At 41.5% G+C, this 18,567-nt stretch overlaps 1 protein-coding gene across 6 annotated transcripts in view; it reads right to left on the bottom strand.

Moving 5' to 3' along the window:
- LOC147153420 (R3H domain-containing protein 1-like) overlaps positions 1-18,567 on the bottom strand; it is a 42,126-nt gene that overhangs the window by 10,551 nt on the left and 13,008 nt on the right. For 4 of the 6 annotated variants that reach the window (XR_015086664.1, XM_086029584.1, XM_086029547.1 and 1 more), the window contains exons 4-19: positions 17,758-17,775; positions 17,154-17,243; positions 12,767-12,890; positions 12,153-12,231; positions 11,943-12,002; positions 11,496-11,636; positions 11,247-11,355; positions 10,948-11,043; positions 10,643-10,668; positions 10,350-10,403; positions 9,804-10,036; positions 7,273-7,542; positions 3,055-3,209; positions 1,978-2,094; positions 956-1,324; positions 750-876 (exon numbers count right to left, since the gene is read on the bottom strand). Coding sequence is in view for 5 of the 6 variants with exons in the window: in XM_086029584.1 (XP_085885710.1) it covers positions 750-876; positions 956-1,324; positions 1,978-2,094; positions 3,055-3,209; positions 7,273-7,542; positions 9,804-10,036; positions 10,350-10,403; positions 10,643-10,668; positions 10,948-11,043; positions 11,247-11,355; positions 11,496-11,636; positions 11,943-12,002; positions 12,153-12,231; positions 12,767-12,890; positions 17,154-17,243; positions 17,758-17,775 (2,068 nt within the window). In the remaining variant the exon portion in view is untranslated. The remainder of the gene's footprint in view (positions 1-749; positions 877-955; positions 1,325-1,977; positions 2,095-3,054; positions 3,210-7,272; positions 7,543-9,803; positions 10,037-10,349; positions 10,404-10,642; positions 10,669-10,947; positions 11,044-11,246; positions 11,356-11,495; positions 11,637-11,942; positions 12,003-12,152; positions 12,232-12,766; positions 12,891-17,153; positions 17,244-17,757; positions 17,776-18,567) is intronic. The other 2 variants (XM_086029566.1, XM_086029575.1) reach the window with 2 other exon arrangements.

Raw genomic sequence — 18,567 nt, 5'->3', positions numbered from 1 at the left:
GGCCTCTCAGACAGCGTCCCGGCCCCGCATCCCGCCTCTCATCAATATTCCTCTTAGATCTAATAACGAGGTCGAGCCAGGATGTAAGAAAATGCATTTTAAACAAATGCTAAGATATTCAAGGGGATTCTATTCCAACCTATATGCAACTAAGGGTTCTGTGCCTGCACTATTAAGGCTTTAGCACCTACATCTTGCAGTACATGCTTTTCCTTGAAGTAATTAGAAAGACACCAGGGACACAAGTTATTTTTCACTTGGAAATAATTTTTGAAATTTGCTCTTCTATGGCATCTGAATGTGTTCAATTGCTGAACCCAAATAGGGAAACACTGCTGGAGACACATGCAGAACATGTGTGCACATCGGCGTGTGTGTGTGTGCGTGCAAGGTGGCGCTAACAAGGAGGTGACAGAACAGAAGCTCCCACTGTAGGGCACTGAATCAAATAAGAGTATAAGATGGAGCAACTTGGTGCCCTTTTCCAAAAGAAACTGCGGCGTGTGAAAGAAGCCATGAAGCTGCAAAAGAGAGTCTTAAAACATCTCCCGGCTCTTGACAGCATGATGCCAAAACAATCAAGGTAACCGCTGTTCGCATCACATCAAAACCTGCAGACTTGGTTCATTTTAACAATGCGGTGCAAGCGTAGACTATTACTCTGTTGTAGTGTATCACAGCAAGCTCAACAAGAATTTCAAGGTCAACAAACTGTTTTGGAATGCACACATTAAGTGTGAGAGTTGTACCTTGCTGCTGTGGCAGGGTTTGGCTGGGAGGGCCGTTATGCGGCAAATGGTTTACAGGCGGGCGGTAGTGCTGCTGCTGGCTGGAGCAGTGAGGATGGTGAGTTGATGAACAGTAGCATGCAGATATCTGCGAGAAGCACAAACCACAAAATGAAGCAGCAAAGGACAAGAACCAGTGTGATCCCATTTAATTGACCGACGCTCACTTGCTGAGCTACTTGCTGGACCGGCTGATGAATGTAGGTGTGTTGCTGGAGCACACTGGTGTGTTGCTGGTTCAGAGTGGACCCTGCGTGAAAAGCCCCATGACCAGTCATGCTGCTGGGATAGGTATGGTGAAGTCCTGGAGTTGGAAGCGGTACAGGTTGGCCTTGGAGCATCCCTGGGTGTCCCCCCGGGGGTCCCGCAACCACGCAATTCGAAATCTGCTGGGCTGCCCCGTGCAACACTACCGGGGCGGGATGGTGGTACACTGCTGCATAATGGCGGGCGTCTGCGGCCTGCGCTCCACTGTTGCTGGGGGACTGTTGCTGCGTCAGAGTCATGTGACTGAATTGCGTGTTGAGAGTTTCAGGCTGGAAAAGAGATTTAAAACCAACTGATGTGCACATCCACAATAAAAATCAGCTGGTGTTCCTGACAAGAAGTCATTAAATGCAGCATAAGCACCATCCCAAATTCAATTATTGGGGAGAACTTGGCTAAATCCAAATTTTTACTTTCATCATTTGTATGGATCAATACAGCTTTACCAATTAAGAGTAACTTACAAGCTAAGAAGGGTAAAAATTGTTTTAGATGCAGTTTAAATACGACCCCGTTTGCAGACACAAGAGGAGCCATAAGTGATATTTTATCTATCCATACCAATACCACATTACAACTCAAGTTTTTTCTGACATGTTGTTGTAAAAGTAATGTTTTTAGTCATGTATTATTCAGCACTAACATCTGGTGATGAATTAAATATTAATGGAGCTTTTGACAGACATAATTAGTCGCAGAAGCCACGGAGTTAACTAAAACCAGGTCACAAATGAGGCCGTTCGTTTTTTCCTGATTTTCTTTCCACCTACATTGGTTTTCAAAACTGTTCACGGTGACTTACTAAATGAAACAGGTTGTATAACCAAACTGGTAAAAAAAAGAACAAAGTATTTCTGATACACTAAACAGTAAAAATGAATGAATAATGAACTGTAAAATTAAAAGTAAAACGGTGGCGTACCACAGTGTACTGTTGGTTGTCACAGACTGGCGGGAACTGCGGAGGAAGAGGAAGATGGTAAGCGACTGTTGGGTTTTGAACAGGCTCTGAGGACGGCTGGAATGGATGACACATCGGCTGAGGAGACAAGGAAAGAAGAAAACCGTTGAGATAGAGCCTATGGTAAAGAACATTTTTGACTTGACTTTCCTTTTAAAGTCACTTTTGCATGACATGCCCCCTTTAGAGGTGTTTATCAGTTATTAAACCTTTGGGTTATTTCTATTAGCTATAGTTCATCAACCCCTCCATAAGCTGTCTCCTTATCAAGGTGGAAGGGCTTGTGCGTTTCCATGATCCTATTGGAACTAAGTTGTTGGGGACTTAATACCTGGTAGCATCACCCAGGGAAAACAGGTACTAGGCGACGGACCAGACACAGCACGGATCAAATGAGTTCCTATGACGAATACAATTATTGGTTCTTATTTTTCCTATGCTCAGACACAGGTCACCAAGGCCCAAATCGAAGTTAGGCCGGGAGGTGGGGCTCGATTGAAAGTGCCTGGTGGCCTGGACCGGACATTTATGACCAACCGGGCACAACTCGAAAAGAAGTGAGTAGTGGGCTCGTAACAGAATGCCCGTAACAAACATCACATTCTAACAAAAAGGTGTCCATACAGCATCAATGCTTGGCATCAGGATACTGCAGACCACACGTTGATGATCGACTATGACTTGAGTGGAGAGAGGGGCAGAGCTGTCAACTGACCACCACCTGGTAGTGCTTTGGTTCAGATGGTGGAGGAGGATGCTGGTCTGGACATGGAAGGTTGGGAATGTGTCGGGATACGCCCGGAAGACCTGGACGAAGTGGCTAGGGTTAGGGAAGTCTGAGCTATTCCGATAATCCTGCTGTCCGTGCACACCAACCCCAGATAAGGGGAAGAAAATGGATGCTGGATGAATGGACGTGGGTCATTCAACTAAATTGAGCTAAGCAGCTGACGACCTCTGTGAGGAATTCGTCTTAGCATGAAGATGACAGCACACTTTAATATACAGAAAAAAAAAAGTTTATATATTTCCGCTGACCTGGGAGTGGAGGGGATTGATGTGCTGTTGCTGGCTTGAAGCAGAGGTCGGCTGTTGCAGCACCTTCCCTTGATGTGGGCCCCTGCCAGCAGGGGCTGCGACGCTGGCCGGACTATAAGCTACAGCACTGCTATTAGAATGAATGAAAGGTTTTCCTGGTGTAAGAAATTCAAGAGATAAAAGAAACACATGAGCCTGGAAAGTAAACGCATAAAAACAAAAATAACTAAATTGTAACAGACACACCATCAAGGTACCGACAAACCAGGAGGGGTGGGAAAAAAAAAAACGTTTCGTCACTAGCTCTATTTAAACCAATTTAGGCTAGAAAAATGAATGGATAAAAATCCGTAGTTAAAAGTATTGGCAACTAATTTTATCGATTCTCTATGTTGCGCAATTATTACCTCAGTCACCCTGTGCTTTTCCTGCTGTGTGCCTTGTTGAATGTGCCGTTTCTGCTGTGCATACCTTGGCCTCTAAGGGGCAGTATGATGTATGCAGGCAGATAAATTCATCAGATAAAAGACGAGAATAAGAAAGTCTCAATTTAAATGCTTTAAAATTTTTTCACAGACTAAGAACACACGCACGGACAAAATTGTTGGCACCCCTCTGTTAATGAAAGAAAACCCCACAGTGATCACAGAAATAACTTGGTGCCCCTAAAGAAGATTGATAAAAATTTGACCATAAGGATGTGTCTCACCAATGTGTGCCAGTTAATTAGCATCTCAGGTGTCTTTCAACTTGCAATGAGTCAGGTGGCCTATTTAACTTATTCAACGTCTGCCATTTGCACTTATTACAACCCTAAGGTGCCAGCAATTTTAGAGCATTTCAACTGATTTTTCGAGACCCACAGCGTATTGTGTTCTATTACTAATTTTTACATCAATATACATTTGTTTCTACCTTTTTCCGTTCTCTAGTAATCACCAGTAGAACATAGGTAATGTTTTAAGAAATTCAGCCACTTTGTCCAAAAAGAAAAATAGATGTTTGTGTAGGCAAACATCAAGCAAAACAGTGATGCTTTGATGCTAATATATTTTCTTATGTGACACTTCTGGTTTCATCATATGAAACAGCTAATACAACATTCACCGGGACGGCTCGGTCAGCCGTTAGCGGCTGTTCACGGGATGACCTTGTCATATTTCCAAGATAGCAGTTTTTTCATTTATGACACAAATATACTTCTACTAACTCATAAACAATACTCTGTGATATAAATACAATGCATCTAGAAAGTGCTGAAAGCGTTTCACTTTTTCCATATTTATTGACTGAATGTAAACACTGTGAAAAAAGGAGGAGGCTGTTCTGGGGCTGCTTTGCTACATCTGTCACAGGGTGGCTTGAATCTGTACAGGGTACAATGAAATCTTAAGACTATCAAGGTATTTTAGAGAGAAATGTGCCTTCTATGAGAACTTACGGTATCTAGATGCTATTGAACATCTGTGGAAGGCGCTGAAACATGTCACCTGGAGAAAGCACCCTTTCTAACTGAAAAAAAAAACTGGAGCAGTTTGCACATGTTGAGTGGTCCAAAATACCTGCTGAGAGGAGCAGTATTCTGACTCAACGTTACAAAAATCTATTCATAGCTTTTATTGGCTCAAAAGGTTGTGGAACAAAATATTAAGATATCAACATTTTTGTCCAAGTCTCTTTCATGATAAATAACTCTGTTGAACCACAATTCAAAAGCAGTGTCTGAGAATTTGAGGTATTATTACTTTTGTCAGATTCAGTTATTTCTGTGATCATCGTGGGTTTTTCTTTCATTCAAGGTCATATCCCACTTAGCGGCAAAGGTTTACAAATGTTTTGAACGTTGTCAAATTTCCTAGCGACAAGAAAAACTGTTTGGCAAATGTCTTTGCGACCGTTTGTGACCTTGAATGAACCCTTATAAGAAAAAAAAAAAAAAAATCAACATCTGCTACTAGGGGAGTAATGCTACGCTCAGACGAAACGTGAAACATCGTGCCGCAAGTCTCATGTTTGTTCGCGGGGACGACTAACCGGGTTGCTTTGAGCGGAGAAGGGGAGGGGCTCCTCTAATAGAAAAAAAAAAACATTTTAATATTGTGAATCAATCTGGTGAACAGTGGTGACCAAAGGTTCACTTCAGCCTATCACGGCGAAATGTGTGAAGGAGCAAAATTCTTGCCTCAAATGTGCCGCCCAACATGCAACCCGCAACTGATCACGTGGACTGCGTTGACTACACACGGAAACTCTCCACCAGAAACGCTCAGCACGCATTTGGTCTGATGCTACACTAACGATGCATCTGATGGAATAATTGTATATTATTGTACATATGTGATCATATAAAAACACATTGCTTGCTGTAAACTGCTTTGAATTGCGCTATGCCCACAAACTCAGACACTGAGTGAAATACTGTATAATAGTAACATGACATTGTCATTATGGGGTGACGGGACAGTCTGTCTGACGGAATGCCCACCTCTGGTTTGCAAAACGAAGTATGAAAATATTAGGGATGGACCGATTATCAGCGCTGATATTTGGTGTTTTGACAAATATCGGCATCTGCCTTTTTAAAAAAAAATCTGGTGGCCGAAAATAAATCAATTTAAAACAGTGTTGAAATCAAAACAAAGACAAACTTTTCTGTCATTTTGAAATTTTGGAAAACTCCATTTACTGTAGAAAACTACATGGAGCTAGTTCCCTGAACTTCTTTTTAAAAGTTTATAACAAAGATGTATATTGTCCCAAAAATATGCTAATAATAACTTTAAAAAAAAGTCATTATGCAAATGTGAAAAATGGTTCAATAAACATATGCTTAAAGATGTTTCAACAAAGTTTAGAGTTGTCATTTTTTTGTGATTTTGATGGCAATATTTTCCTTTTTACCGGAAATGAATATCGATTCCAAATATCGGCCTCCTTGACTACTAATAATTGGTATCAGTATAAGAGCTAAAAAAACATATCAGTCTACCTCTGGATAATATACAATACAATGTGTGTAATTCTTACTGTTGTGTGTTTAGTCTTACAGAAAACTTCAACTGGAATGTCAGTAAAGAGCTTAAAGAAAGTTGTACTTTTTTTTTTGGAGGAACCGTTAGCTCGCTGCCAAACTGCACTCAGCACGCCCAGGGAGGGTGATGCACTATGTCGTAAAATGATTGATTAAAAAAAAGATTAGTGTTCGGAATGTACATAACTGGGCATGAAAATAAAGGATTTTCACTATACTATAAGTCTGGTATTGAGCCTGCTCAATACTATTACATTTAAACATAGGTAGACTTCACACAAATGACGTGGTACACCGCTGTGCTCTACTGAGCACAGTTTCTTCTCTATTAAAGCTATTGTATGAGTGAGGCAGGACCGATTGCGTTCAGACATGGATAAATAACTTAGAGTAATTTTTAGGGGAATTGTACATATTTTTTAGTATCTGTATATGCTACATACATACAGTCTACTGTATGCTACATACACACACATACATACATACACCCACCCACACACACCAGACAAACATTTTGACACTAAAAGTTGAGACAGTTTATATTTTTTACCTACTGACGCAAAATGTGTTAATTTTTTATTCTTGAATATTCTTTGTTGTTGACTAAGATCGACTCCACGTTGCAGCCCATTTATTAATAATATCATGAAAATGAGCGGAAATGTGAACATTTACTTTGTAAGTCGATCACAATGTACACCCTTCAGTTTTCCACTTACGCGCCCATAATTTCAAATTATGGGCTACTGTAAAAAAGTAAGTCTGGAGCCCAAATATACGGTAGATAAACATTTAGACATCAACACTTTCTGTTTAATGTTTTTTTTTGTTGTATTATTTATAATGTATTAATTACTTTAAGAGCTCTGAATGTTCATGTAGCAACCCGTTTGTGAATTGAAACGTTTCGGCAGAAAGAATAGAGACTGCATTTTTGTTTTCAAGCCGATTTAACGATTAATCGAAAAACAAATCGACTGATTCATAATTTTAAAATAATCGTTAGCTGTGGCCCTAAAAACAAATGTGTGCAGAACATGCTGAGCTATATAATCCTGCCCTTTCAAACTGAAAATTGACCAAAGCAAAAAGTTAAATAGAATGTAAAGTAAATAAAATCTAACAGCATCATAATGCAAACTTCAAATTTTAACCACAACCTACATTAAAATGTACTGTATAGGTACCTGTGTGCGGATTCACCAAAATGCTGCCAGGTGGTATCCCCGAGGCCTCCAACGACATCACATAATAATTTGTTGCATCAGCAGAAGGCGTTGGCTGTGACGGGACACTCTTGATCATGTCAGGGAGTGCTGAGCCTTTGATGTCTGTAGCTGGGTGCATTATAGGTGTGCCCGGGATTTTGGGCCGTAAAGAGACTGACACAGTAAAAGGGCAGCGGGGACGGGAGAGCGAACTGGATGAAGAACCAATGCTACTGCATGATTCTGAACCTAGAACGAGCAAACAAAGGGTGAAACACAATCTTAAAAGATAACCATTCCATCTTCTTTATCCTCCAAGCAGCAGCATGACATGAGAATTAACGATCGATGGGGGTTGAAAAGTGTAGACGGTGATAATTAAGCAGCGGAGCTAATTCACAGCCTAATAACATAGCTGCAGTTACATGGCCTCGTGAGGGAAGTGTTGAAAAAAAGAATTGGTAGCTCTGCACCATCTGTGGTTGATTTGCCCCAGTGTAATTACAAAATGCTGAGCAAAATAGAAGAGAGGCAGCTTCAGAGCGGCCATTGGTATTCTGGGAGGTAGAACAGGCATTTGCTTGCATTGCCGATTTTTTTTACATCATTTTGCATCTTCCAACTGGGAAAACAACCAGTGGTGGGCACGTCAGTCTGTCAGTCAGCAGTCCGTCATTATTTCAGGTCGGCTCACGTCTGTCCGTCGTCGTCGGTGACATCCAATCGGCTCATCTGTTTTCTGAAGCTGCACTATGATTGGTCGTTACCTGAGCCCTGAGCAACTGCGATGTCAAAATGGCCGCCCCCTGAGTCGTATGAATTGCCCTTTGACGTGTAGTTGTACCTGTAGCCGTCTCAGAAGTATTTCTATAAATCAAACTGGTAGGCTAGCATGAAGTACTATCTCAGTTTCAAAAAGTTTGGTGAAGACTCCCTCACGTGTGATTATTGTTGATTTGGTGTTTATTTGGTTTTGTTTAACAATCCCACACAAATAATAATGCAGTAAATGTATAAATAATCACTTAATAAACAGAAATTGGAAAAAAAGTGTTTTGCAATAAGTGGGGGAGGCATGGCTCAGTGGTAGAGTGGTCGTTTCCCAACCCATAGGTTGTGGGTTCGATCCCTGGCTGTTGCGACCATGTCGAAGTGTCCTTGAGCGAGATACTGAACCCCCAGTTGCTCCTGATGCTGCGCCATAAGTAGGTAGATGTGATGTCAGTGTGAAGCGCTGCGTGCCTTAATAGGTGGAAACGCACTATACAAGTGCAAGACCAATGACCATAAACATTAAGCCTAAATAGATTTTTAGCTTATTATTGAATAAGCAATTCCTAACAGTCAATAGTGACAGCCCTAGAAAATAGCATTATTTGTTGGACCTTGAGTCTGGAATAAATTGAATTGAATATATATCACCAACTAGTATAAATGTCGTCTTCACAGGAAAAAACAAATCTGAAATCGACACACAGCGGTGTTTATTGTTTGAATAATCGTTGTAGTAGGACGCACTTGGGCTACAAAACACACTAACCCATGTTGCAATACTTTTGATCACACAAAATAATGGGTGTATTCTAACAAAAATGAAGTTGTGCATCAAATCCTTTGAATTAGCCGCACTTTTTTAAAAATGTAGAAGTTGAGTGCTAATGTCCTTTGAACTACTGTATGTGAAGATTACATACTGTACATCATTTATGATTCTTCAAGGCAGGGAAGGATATTATTCACGAGGTAGGAAATAGTTTTAAGGAAAAGGTTCATAAATTACGCTTTGTAGAATTTCACCTTCATCTTTCATGAGTAGCGTACCTATTTTTAGGTGGAGATTGCATGCATATTGTTGCACGGGACGGTTGTTGGAGGGCAGAAAAGAGGCAGTGCAAATGAGATGTCTGCTTGACTTTAACTCCTTAGGACAAAACACTTCCTCATAAACAACTTTCTACTCTGTAAGGAAAAAAAAAAAACTAAACACCATGTAATGCTGGAAATTGTAACAGTGGCAAGATAAATAGGTGGTTTCCCATCACATCGATTAAGAGAACATCAGCAGTTTGGGAGCTTCCCAGTGGTTATAAATTGTGCAACAACTGCTTTTGCAGGCTTAGGGAGCAACACTCCCAGGCAAAGGGAGGCGGCCCTTTAATCCTTGACATTCATACACTTTCTGGCTTTGACAGTTGTCCAGCAATATGGGAGGTCCATAGACTGAGAAAGGCAGGGCAACTGTCGCATTCAGGGCTAGGAATCCTCAGACTGATTCAGAAGTTTCCTCGAAGTACAAGATGCCGTTAATAATTATTTCCCATTTACCTGAAAGAGTCTCTTGTTTAGTGAGATTGAGTTTTCTCTCGCTCACCAGTGAAGCAATATTGATAGACTCATCATCATCTTATTTTTACTATATTATATTATATCTATATTATACTATATATCTATATTGTTATATTTGGTTATCGTAAGAAGAACAATGGCTCGTGCATGATCTTCACTCTTGCCTGTTTTGGAAAGCCTCCCGGTGCTCTTACTGCTGGCGGTGCTGTCCCGGCGCGCCAGGCCGGGGGAGATGCCGCCGAAGCTGCTGGCCTTGGTGATGGCAGGCCGCGGGACGAGGCGGTTGGAGCTGTCCGAGCTGTCAGTGCTGCTCCAGGGTCGCGGCTCGCCGTTTCGTGGCAGCGTCTCTGTCTCCGAGCTGCTCTGCCAGCTGGCGTCTGAGGGCCCAGCCCGTGACCTGGTCAGGGTTCAAGTCATTCTTTCAATCAGCGTCAAGAATCCTGTGCTCACATTTGCTCATGTCGGCTTTCAAATCTCCTCAGCTTGGAAAGAACAATGTTTGCATGTAGATTTTAATGAATCCAAAGTTAGTCTAAGTAACCTTGAATCTCCTGGATTCCAGTAATTCTTCCTCATAACTAAGATTAATGAAAGACTTGATTTATTCTACGGAGGGCTAAATGACATGGCAACCAGAGATAACAAATCCTTAGACCAACACTCTTCCACCTTATCAAGGTGACCGTAGGATTTTTTTTTTTTTGTCTCACCTGAAAATCTGCCGCCTGTGCTGGGTACGTGTGCATGCGTCTTCATCCTGAGCACTGTGAGTGAGGGATGGTGTGGGAGGTATTAGGAGCACAACGCTGACAAAAGGACATCAATGGCAGCTCTGACACAAAAAGCGCAATTAAGCATACTCCAAAATAGAAATGGACACCATGCACCACATAGATAAGTTGCATTTAAATATTAAAGGATGCGCTGACTGTGAAAATGATTCTGCTGAGACTCAGCATAGACATTGGTCATGATAATATACTGTAGACATTTTGCAATTTACCTTTGATCCAGTATGAAGTGATCGCCCTGTGAGTAAAAATGCACTCATTAGTATTAATTGGCTTGTTAATGTCATAATAAATGTAGCGATGTCATTTACACGTGGTGTCATTGGTTGCACGTCTTTCCAAAATATCAGATCAACTCCATTATGGGACAATTCACTTCTATAAATACTTATTCCAGCACTGTAATTGCTGGTAAAAATGAGCTGAATTTGCACAAGAATAGATGTGTGTGTAGATTTGTGTTAAGATATCTGCCGCATGGCCCCCTCCCCATCCCGCCCACACAAGGAGAGCTCACATCATGTGCAAATATTCTTTCTCTGGCTCGCTGGTACTCCTCCTCCCTCTCCTCCATCGATTTGCTTTTCTTGTCTGCTTTCAAACGCATCCGAATCTGGCAAGGACACAGCACACGCACGTACGCACACCCACACACACACACACACACACACACACGCGGCACGGCACGTATGCACACCCCACACACGGCTTTTTTAGCAGCTATGCATACCAGGGATGGCAGATTGTCCCACTCGCACCGCCATGTCAGAAATAAAAGTGACAGCTTGGTGGTGGCAGCAGGGTGGGGACACCTACCGTGCTGTCGTCGCGATCAAAGCTGGAGTTGTCTCGTTTAAGAATGTAGCGTTTCTGGAAATCGTCTGCCCTGTCATCCTTGATGTGCTCGGAGAATTTCTGATCGGGGCTGTCAGTAGGGAATTTTTAACAGTTAAGGAGGCGAACTTCATTTCAGGCAGATGCTGACAGCAACATATGTTAATCAACACGAGGGCGAAAAAGCCCCACACGTTTGTGACGTGTGACAATCTGCGAAAAGACGCTCACATTCTTGTGTTGGTAGTTTTGTTGATGACAACTGACTTTCCAGTGAGGTCCACGTTGTGGTCCATGCCGAAGTAGGCAGCCACACGGTGCAACAACATCCTATGGTAGGACGTCATAGGCGGGAACGTTCTCTTTTGACTTCTAAAAGGAGACAGAGGAGGGCGGGTCATGAGTAGGCATGGGCTCATGTCTGACAGGACTGGAGAAAAAGCGGGTATCCGATCAGGGATGTACAGTCAAGAGCACAGCTGAGCTCCTTCCAAAATGCCGCAAAACAACATTTCTAGAAATCCTCAAGAGTAGACTGAAAAACAAGCTGCTCCTCCTGATGTAGAAAGCCAGCACAACATGGATCAGAAAGTGAAAATATTGAACTAACCCTGTTCTCACATTAGCGCTGAACACTCAATAGGGATAACGTTTAATGACACCAGAAACAGAACTTACTCATTATTGCTGATGAAATCCAAGATGTCTTGCTCCAGCTTCAGCAGCATAATTCGGTCCCTAAGAAAATAATACAAAAGCATAATTCTGTCCCTAAGAAAATAATACAAAGTCTTTTCGAGACTTTGACCGCTGGAAGAAATCTCGGAAATGTTTGCCTGCTACAAAGGTGACTCATGACCACCAGACTGTACTCAAGTGCGTACTCACCTGGGGTTGCTCTTTAGCGTGTTCACTAAAAACTGATGAAGATCTATGCCAGTTGAATCAGTGTAGTCTTGACTGGAATCTAACGAAAGAAAAATCAGGTCACAAGTCTTGCGAGAACTTGTCTGTGAAAGCCTAAGATACTGAATTAAAAGCAAAACAAAACAGGGCAATCAATATTGTTTTCCATATCATTTTCTTTCAACTGAATTTCAATTGTGCGGCTATGTCGGCGTGGCTTCAGAAGAGAAAACATTCTCACTCGGCAAACAATGGGGTTGCGGTGACCGAGAAAGCGTCTGGGACCTATAATTGGGGCCTTGCCTCATCAGTGGTCTTCCTCCACAAGAGGGTGGCAACTACAGCCTTGTGGGAATCTATATAATTGCTTTACACTTTTCAGCCCACCGCAATTAACTGAATCACACTAATTATCTGCCCATCACAAGATATAATTGAAAATGGAGAAGCACTTTTGGACAAACGGGAAGACACTTTGGCCTGGCCGCACACACACACTCAAAACAAGAAAATGGGAAGGGTGTTAGTTGGGAAATCGTCGGCAGAAATCTACAGCAAGCAAAGCCCCCATTGGAGGCTGTTTTGCATTTTCTCACCTCTGCACAGCATTTTTCTCTGCGTTTTGCCAGCTTTGTTCCCCTGGTCACACATGCCTTCTTTCTGAGCCTGCTTTTGTGTGGCTCCATCATCCTTTTCTAACATCCCAAGGTGGAATTCATCCTTAAGTGGGCAAAAACAACAAATGAACTCTTTGTCATTCTTTATTAACGTGGTGTTGATTTAGTCATTGAATCTTCAAGCAGAACACACACACCTGATAGAGGTCGTTGTTGACATTATGAGAGGAGGGTCAATATCAAACAGGTAAAATAATAATTTTGGAAGGTAAATTAAGCTTTCAATTTTCCTTTGATCTTAACAAAAGTGCAAGGGTAATTCAAGAGTGTCATGCACAAAACAGGCCAATGTTGAATGCAAAAAACCTTATAGTTTATCACCCAAACCTATCTCCTTGATGGTAATGATGCGCCTGCATCCATGAATTTCAATGATGATAGCAATTAATCATCTAGATTAGCTTGTTTTTATTAAACCATCTGAATAATACATGAATTCCATCCCCAAATTAAACAACACAGCACATTTCATTACTTAAAATTCAAGAGCGGGAAGAGTTAGCAGTAATTCCTCTCTAGCAGTAAAAGTTCTAACGCCAACTGCTGCAATCTGACTGCAAGCCTGCGGTGGGGCTTTTTTTTTTTTTTTTTTGCTTCCTTTGTGAAAATGAATAAAAGGCAGCCTTGGTTAACGCAAGCAGTACTCTTCTTTGCCACAGATGCGTAGTGCAACAGAAGGAGTAAGAGCAGAATCTGATTTGCTTTTCAGGCAATTCAAAATGTACAGAGAGGCAAACCAGTGCACCGCCAATTTATGTGAGATTTGGTTTTAAAATATGAGTGAGAGGAGGGTGACTGGGGGTGCGGGCGCAGCCCAAAAAAAAATCATAGAAAAGGTGAAGAAATTGATCCCTGAAACTGATGATAACGGGGTGCAATGTTGCCGTGAACGTTTCAATTTAAAGTGGCATAAATATTTGTAAAATGTAATGAGATAAGGAGAGCTGCTACAGACATATGTGAGAGAGTGAGGACAAGTGTTTGAGTGCCGCTTGAGCGACAGCATGTTCCTGTGCATCCCTGTCAAAGTAACAATAATACAACAACAAAAAATTCTGTCAAGAAGCAGTGGCGGTTGCTGCTTAATGCCACCCTCTGCATCACATGGAACCCGCCTGGTTGATGTGCAGCTGTCGTGAATTACCTCATTTGTTTTCTGACACCCATTTACTTCAAGAAAAAAGGGAAAACAGCAGGAAAATGATGGCCTTCTGAATGTGTAATGAACATGCTGTCAGTCTAAAACAAAAAGGACAGCATGCATTCAAAGGCTCTGATTTGAATTGACAGCCAGGCATACAATGTAAGGGCAGATGTTTTTCAGATTTGGACAGCCCAAGGATCTATACAGCCTTTTGTTAACACTTACAGTTTGACAGTCAGGTAGTGACAGTGATGTCTCGCAGTGACAATGGTCAATTTAATCATCATGTGCTACAGTTTCACAATGCCCGGATGGCAAAAAAAAAAAAAAAATTGCTACAAGGGTGTAAATCATGTTACAGTGCTTGAAGTTTAATTACTAATATGTACTGGCATTACAAGAATAACAGAGTGGAGCTCGGAAATGCACCAATTCTAATTTGGCTCAAAATCAACTACAGTACAGTACAGTACAGTACAGTACCTTCATTATTGTAGGTGACCTCATTTTGCATGTGACGGAATTTTGTCATCAAGACTCCGGTTTTGGATTTGCAACAAGCAAGGTTTGTCCTTGGTTCAACTCTCCACAATCAGTGGAAACTAGTTGAGCAGTTTTGACATATTTCTGCTAACCCACAATAATATCATAGCCTAATTCAGAGACGGGCAACCAGTGGGATGCATCACAGATCAGTAGCCCACGAAGAATGTAGGTAAATGGGAAAAACAATCCCGTAAAAAAAAAAAAAAAAAAATCTAACATGAACAAATATTGGAGGAAAAAAAAAAGGGGAAAAATACGTGAACATACATATCCTCGGGTTCCCAACTGCGACTATGCAGGGGCCAACTGTAGTCTTAAGTTGCAATATCATCATTCACCACTAAATGGCAGACTTGGCTGAGCTGTGCATACTGCCTTATACATATACGATCTTATACTGCCCTATACTATAACATGAGTGAGCATAATAGTTTTTTGCTGATTTTGATTGGTATGCAGGACAAAGAAAATAATAATAATGATAATAATGATTTTGAGTGAGTTTACTTTTTGTGAGAAAATGTACAAAATGAGTTCTTGTACTTTTTGTTGGTTTCATGTTCAGCAATTTTGTGCCATACTTGAATGGTCATTTTTATGAAAAGACCCATTTGCAACTGGAAAAAAAAACAAGTATGTGATTATTTTGTTGTTTGGTTCAAACCCTTTGTTGTTGGGTTACGGTAGTGGAACTTTTATACATGCATTAAAAATAGTGAGACTTCTGAACCTCTAAGCAGGTATTTTGGCCCACTCATCATGAGCAGTTGGTTCGAAGGGTGCTTTCTTCAGATGGCATCTTTCCGTTCCTTCCACAGATGTTCAACAGGATTTAGTTCAGGGCTCTGAGAAGGCCACTTCAGAATAGCTTCAGGTTTTGCTCTTTGCCATTTTGGTTGTGTTTTTAGCTGTGTGTTTTGGATCATTATTCATGTTGCAAGAGCCTGGCCTATGACTGAGAAAAAGCTTTCTGCAACTGGGCAGTACACAGCGCTCATGAATACCTTGATCGTCTTGAGATTTCATTTTGCCCTGCACAGATTCAAGACACCCTGTGCAAGAAGCAGACAAATAGCCCCAGAACATAGCAGAGCTTGTGCCATGTTTCACAGTAGGGACAGTGTTCTTTTCTTGGTATGCTTCATTTTTGCATTTATGGACATAGAGGCTTTGTGGGTTGTCGACATGCAGTTTGGCAAATTCTCATCTCACTTTTTTTCTGATTTATTTTCAACAATGGTATTCTTGTTGGTTGTCCCCCATGACGTCCACTTTGGTGCGATCTGACACTGATGTATCTGGACCTTGGAGTTCACCTTTAATTTCTTTGCAGGATGTTCTGGACTCTGTTTTGACCAATCACATTAACTCTCTCTTCAATTTGTCATCAATTTTCCTCCTCAAGGGAGGTTGGCGATAGTCCAATGGCTCTTACATTTCTGAAGCATATGCACAACTATAGTTACAGCAACATCAGGCCACTTGGACAGCTTCTACCGTAGTGTAGTGGTGCTTCTCTGTAATTTTGTTTCCAATTTCCTGAGACAACTCTCTCCTTCACTTCCTCTGGTCTATGTTTAGTGTGTTACACATCATGTCAAGCAGCACAGTAACTAGTCGTCACTCGTCACCCTTTAAATTGTTGACTGATGATTGATTAGTTGACTGATTACAAGTGACGACACCTGTGGTACTAATTGGAGGACACAACTTCCAATTATTTTCTAAGGGTACCATCATTTTTGTCCAGTTCTGTTCCTTGGGTTTTTTTTTTTTTTTTTAAATGAAATCTGTCGAACCACAATTCAAAAGCAAGATGTGATTTTAACTGGCTACTTTTTACAAAATTACAATCTGACACCTAACTAATGTTTTGCTTCATTCCCTATTGTACTAGCACTGCCCTCTAGGGTAGTTTGCCAAAAACAGCCCTGCTCAGAGGCACCTCCACCAATAACTGCAGCGGGGGAAATATCAGGAGTATTCAATTAGGGCGCTACATAGCACTCGGTAGGTGATGTGCGGAAATTGCAATTTCCTCAACATGATTGATGGCAGTAATACAAGACGTCGTGGGAGCGCAGGCAATGAGAGAGCGCAGTGGGAATAACATTGCCCTCTGGTTATGGGGCACGGTGCTGACTGGCTAAATCGTAGGACGAACACACCTGTGCGCGCATTTGTGTGCGTGCACGCTTGTGTGCGCATAAATATATCATTAGCAGTGCAGAGTGGCATTTAATGGAGTTTAAGTTTGATCTGGAGGTGTGGGCGGGGAAGCCTTTGCCTGGATGCAGTAAAATAGTTGAATTAACAAATTAACGTCGAGCTCGCTGTTTGTGTTTTGATGATGTGATGCTTTCACCAGGCTGTACTGGTCAGGTTTTCCATCACAGCTGTCAGAGGAAGGCTGCTAATAGTTCGCTGGAGGTCTTCCATCTCAGTTTTAATGAGCTGAAATGAAGAACTCATCCCAGGTCAGCACTTCCACCAGAGCTACTGGATGTGTGACTTGGGGCGCAAAGTATCGGGTCACGTGCGTGAGCACACGTGTGTCCAGCTGATGGAATGACAAATGATTCAAAGAGGGAACAGATACGCTCAGGGAGTATTTACCTGAGGTGCAGCTGAAGGCTCAAGAATTGGGCAAGGGAAGGACTCCTCACATATTGCCAGGCTCCGAACAAGCTTTAGCCTGGTCTTAGGCTGTCGAGGGGGGGGGGGGGGGGGGTTGGTTGCAGGAGCAGACAGTTAAAACCATACAGACAAAAAAAAATAAAAAAAATAATAAAAAAATCGCAGCCATTGCCACCCACAAGCTATCACGACAAAGACAGGTTGCAAGCAAAGTTTGTCTTTTTCAGTGGTGACTGAGGTTTTTGTTTTGTTTTTAAAGCGGTCGGGTGTTTAACTGACTGAAGTTTATGCTGCCAAATTTACAAGGTACTGTAATTTGATCAAAACTGAAGCCATCATCACACAGATGATGCTTCCGTTAACTGTCACTGGAAGGGCGTAACAGCAATGCAGCCAACCAAGCACCACAGCCTCCACTGTGTACAGATCAGATCATATTGAGGCCTCAAATTGCATCTAAGTCACCTGCACAGATGAGATTTGACAATTTTCCTGACAGTAAACACAGGTGCAGCTTCTAACCTATTCCAAGCAAGCAATTCACATGCTTCATTTGAAAACATGCGAGTCAGGTGATCCATACCTTCAAGTACTTCACAGGCTGCACGTGAAAGGAGGTGTTTGGGTGGAGGGACGTATGTGGAGGAAAGTACACAGGAAGTTAAAATAAAAAAATAAAAAACTACTGAACTTTGGGGGTAAAGAGTACACTTGCCTTTAAAAAGGACAGATTTTAAATTAAACATGACTGGACAACATTTTGCGATTGTGTGACTACAAAAAATCCGCAGAGAAGGAAGACATAACCTTGCATATCCAAAACTTAAGAGCACTAATCTCAAGTTGTAAAAAAGATAAAACAATTTGAAGTTGAACATTCACAATTTATTTGGAACCTGTAATCATTTTTGCAGAGTATCTAAATGTGTCATTGTCTGACAACAACCTTGTCAAGCTCGCTTTATGACAATGCCCCTTGTTGCCTAATGTTCCTTCACTTCATTCAGGCGAGTCACTTGAAATTAATAAATACACCCATGCAACATCCTGTGATGGTTGTGCAAATCATCTTCTCCAATGCAAATGTCTTTCATAATGTGTTTGTTGAGTCTTATGTGACAAAACAATTTGCAGTAGCAGTGAAGGGCACCTGCCTCAAAGACAGACAATACAGAAAACAAAAAACAGACATTAGGCCAGTGGTTGGCAACCTTTTAGACTCAAAGGGCCATTTCGACCTGGTTTCCTCGGAAAAGAAAACACTAAGAGCCGCATACACTTTTTGACGTGTAAAATGAAGACTACTGTAATAGTGTGTTGCTTATGAAAATTTTATTTTATTTTTTAAATGAGTACATTTTGAACTCTTACAAAAAAAGCGCCGAATTGAAGG

This window comes from Filicampus tigris, chromosome 1 (genome assembly GCF_054856515.1).
Source record: "Filicampus tigris isolate MCC_2025a chromosome 1, RoL_Ftig_1.0, whole genome shotgun sequence".
Classification (NCBI taxonomy): Eukaryota; Metazoa; Chordata; class Actinopteri; order Syngnathiformes; family Syngnathidae; genus Filicampus; species Filicampus tigris.
The sequence above is the reverse complement of the archived record's forward strand: the minus strand, read 5'-3'. Positions and strand labels throughout refer to the sequence as shown.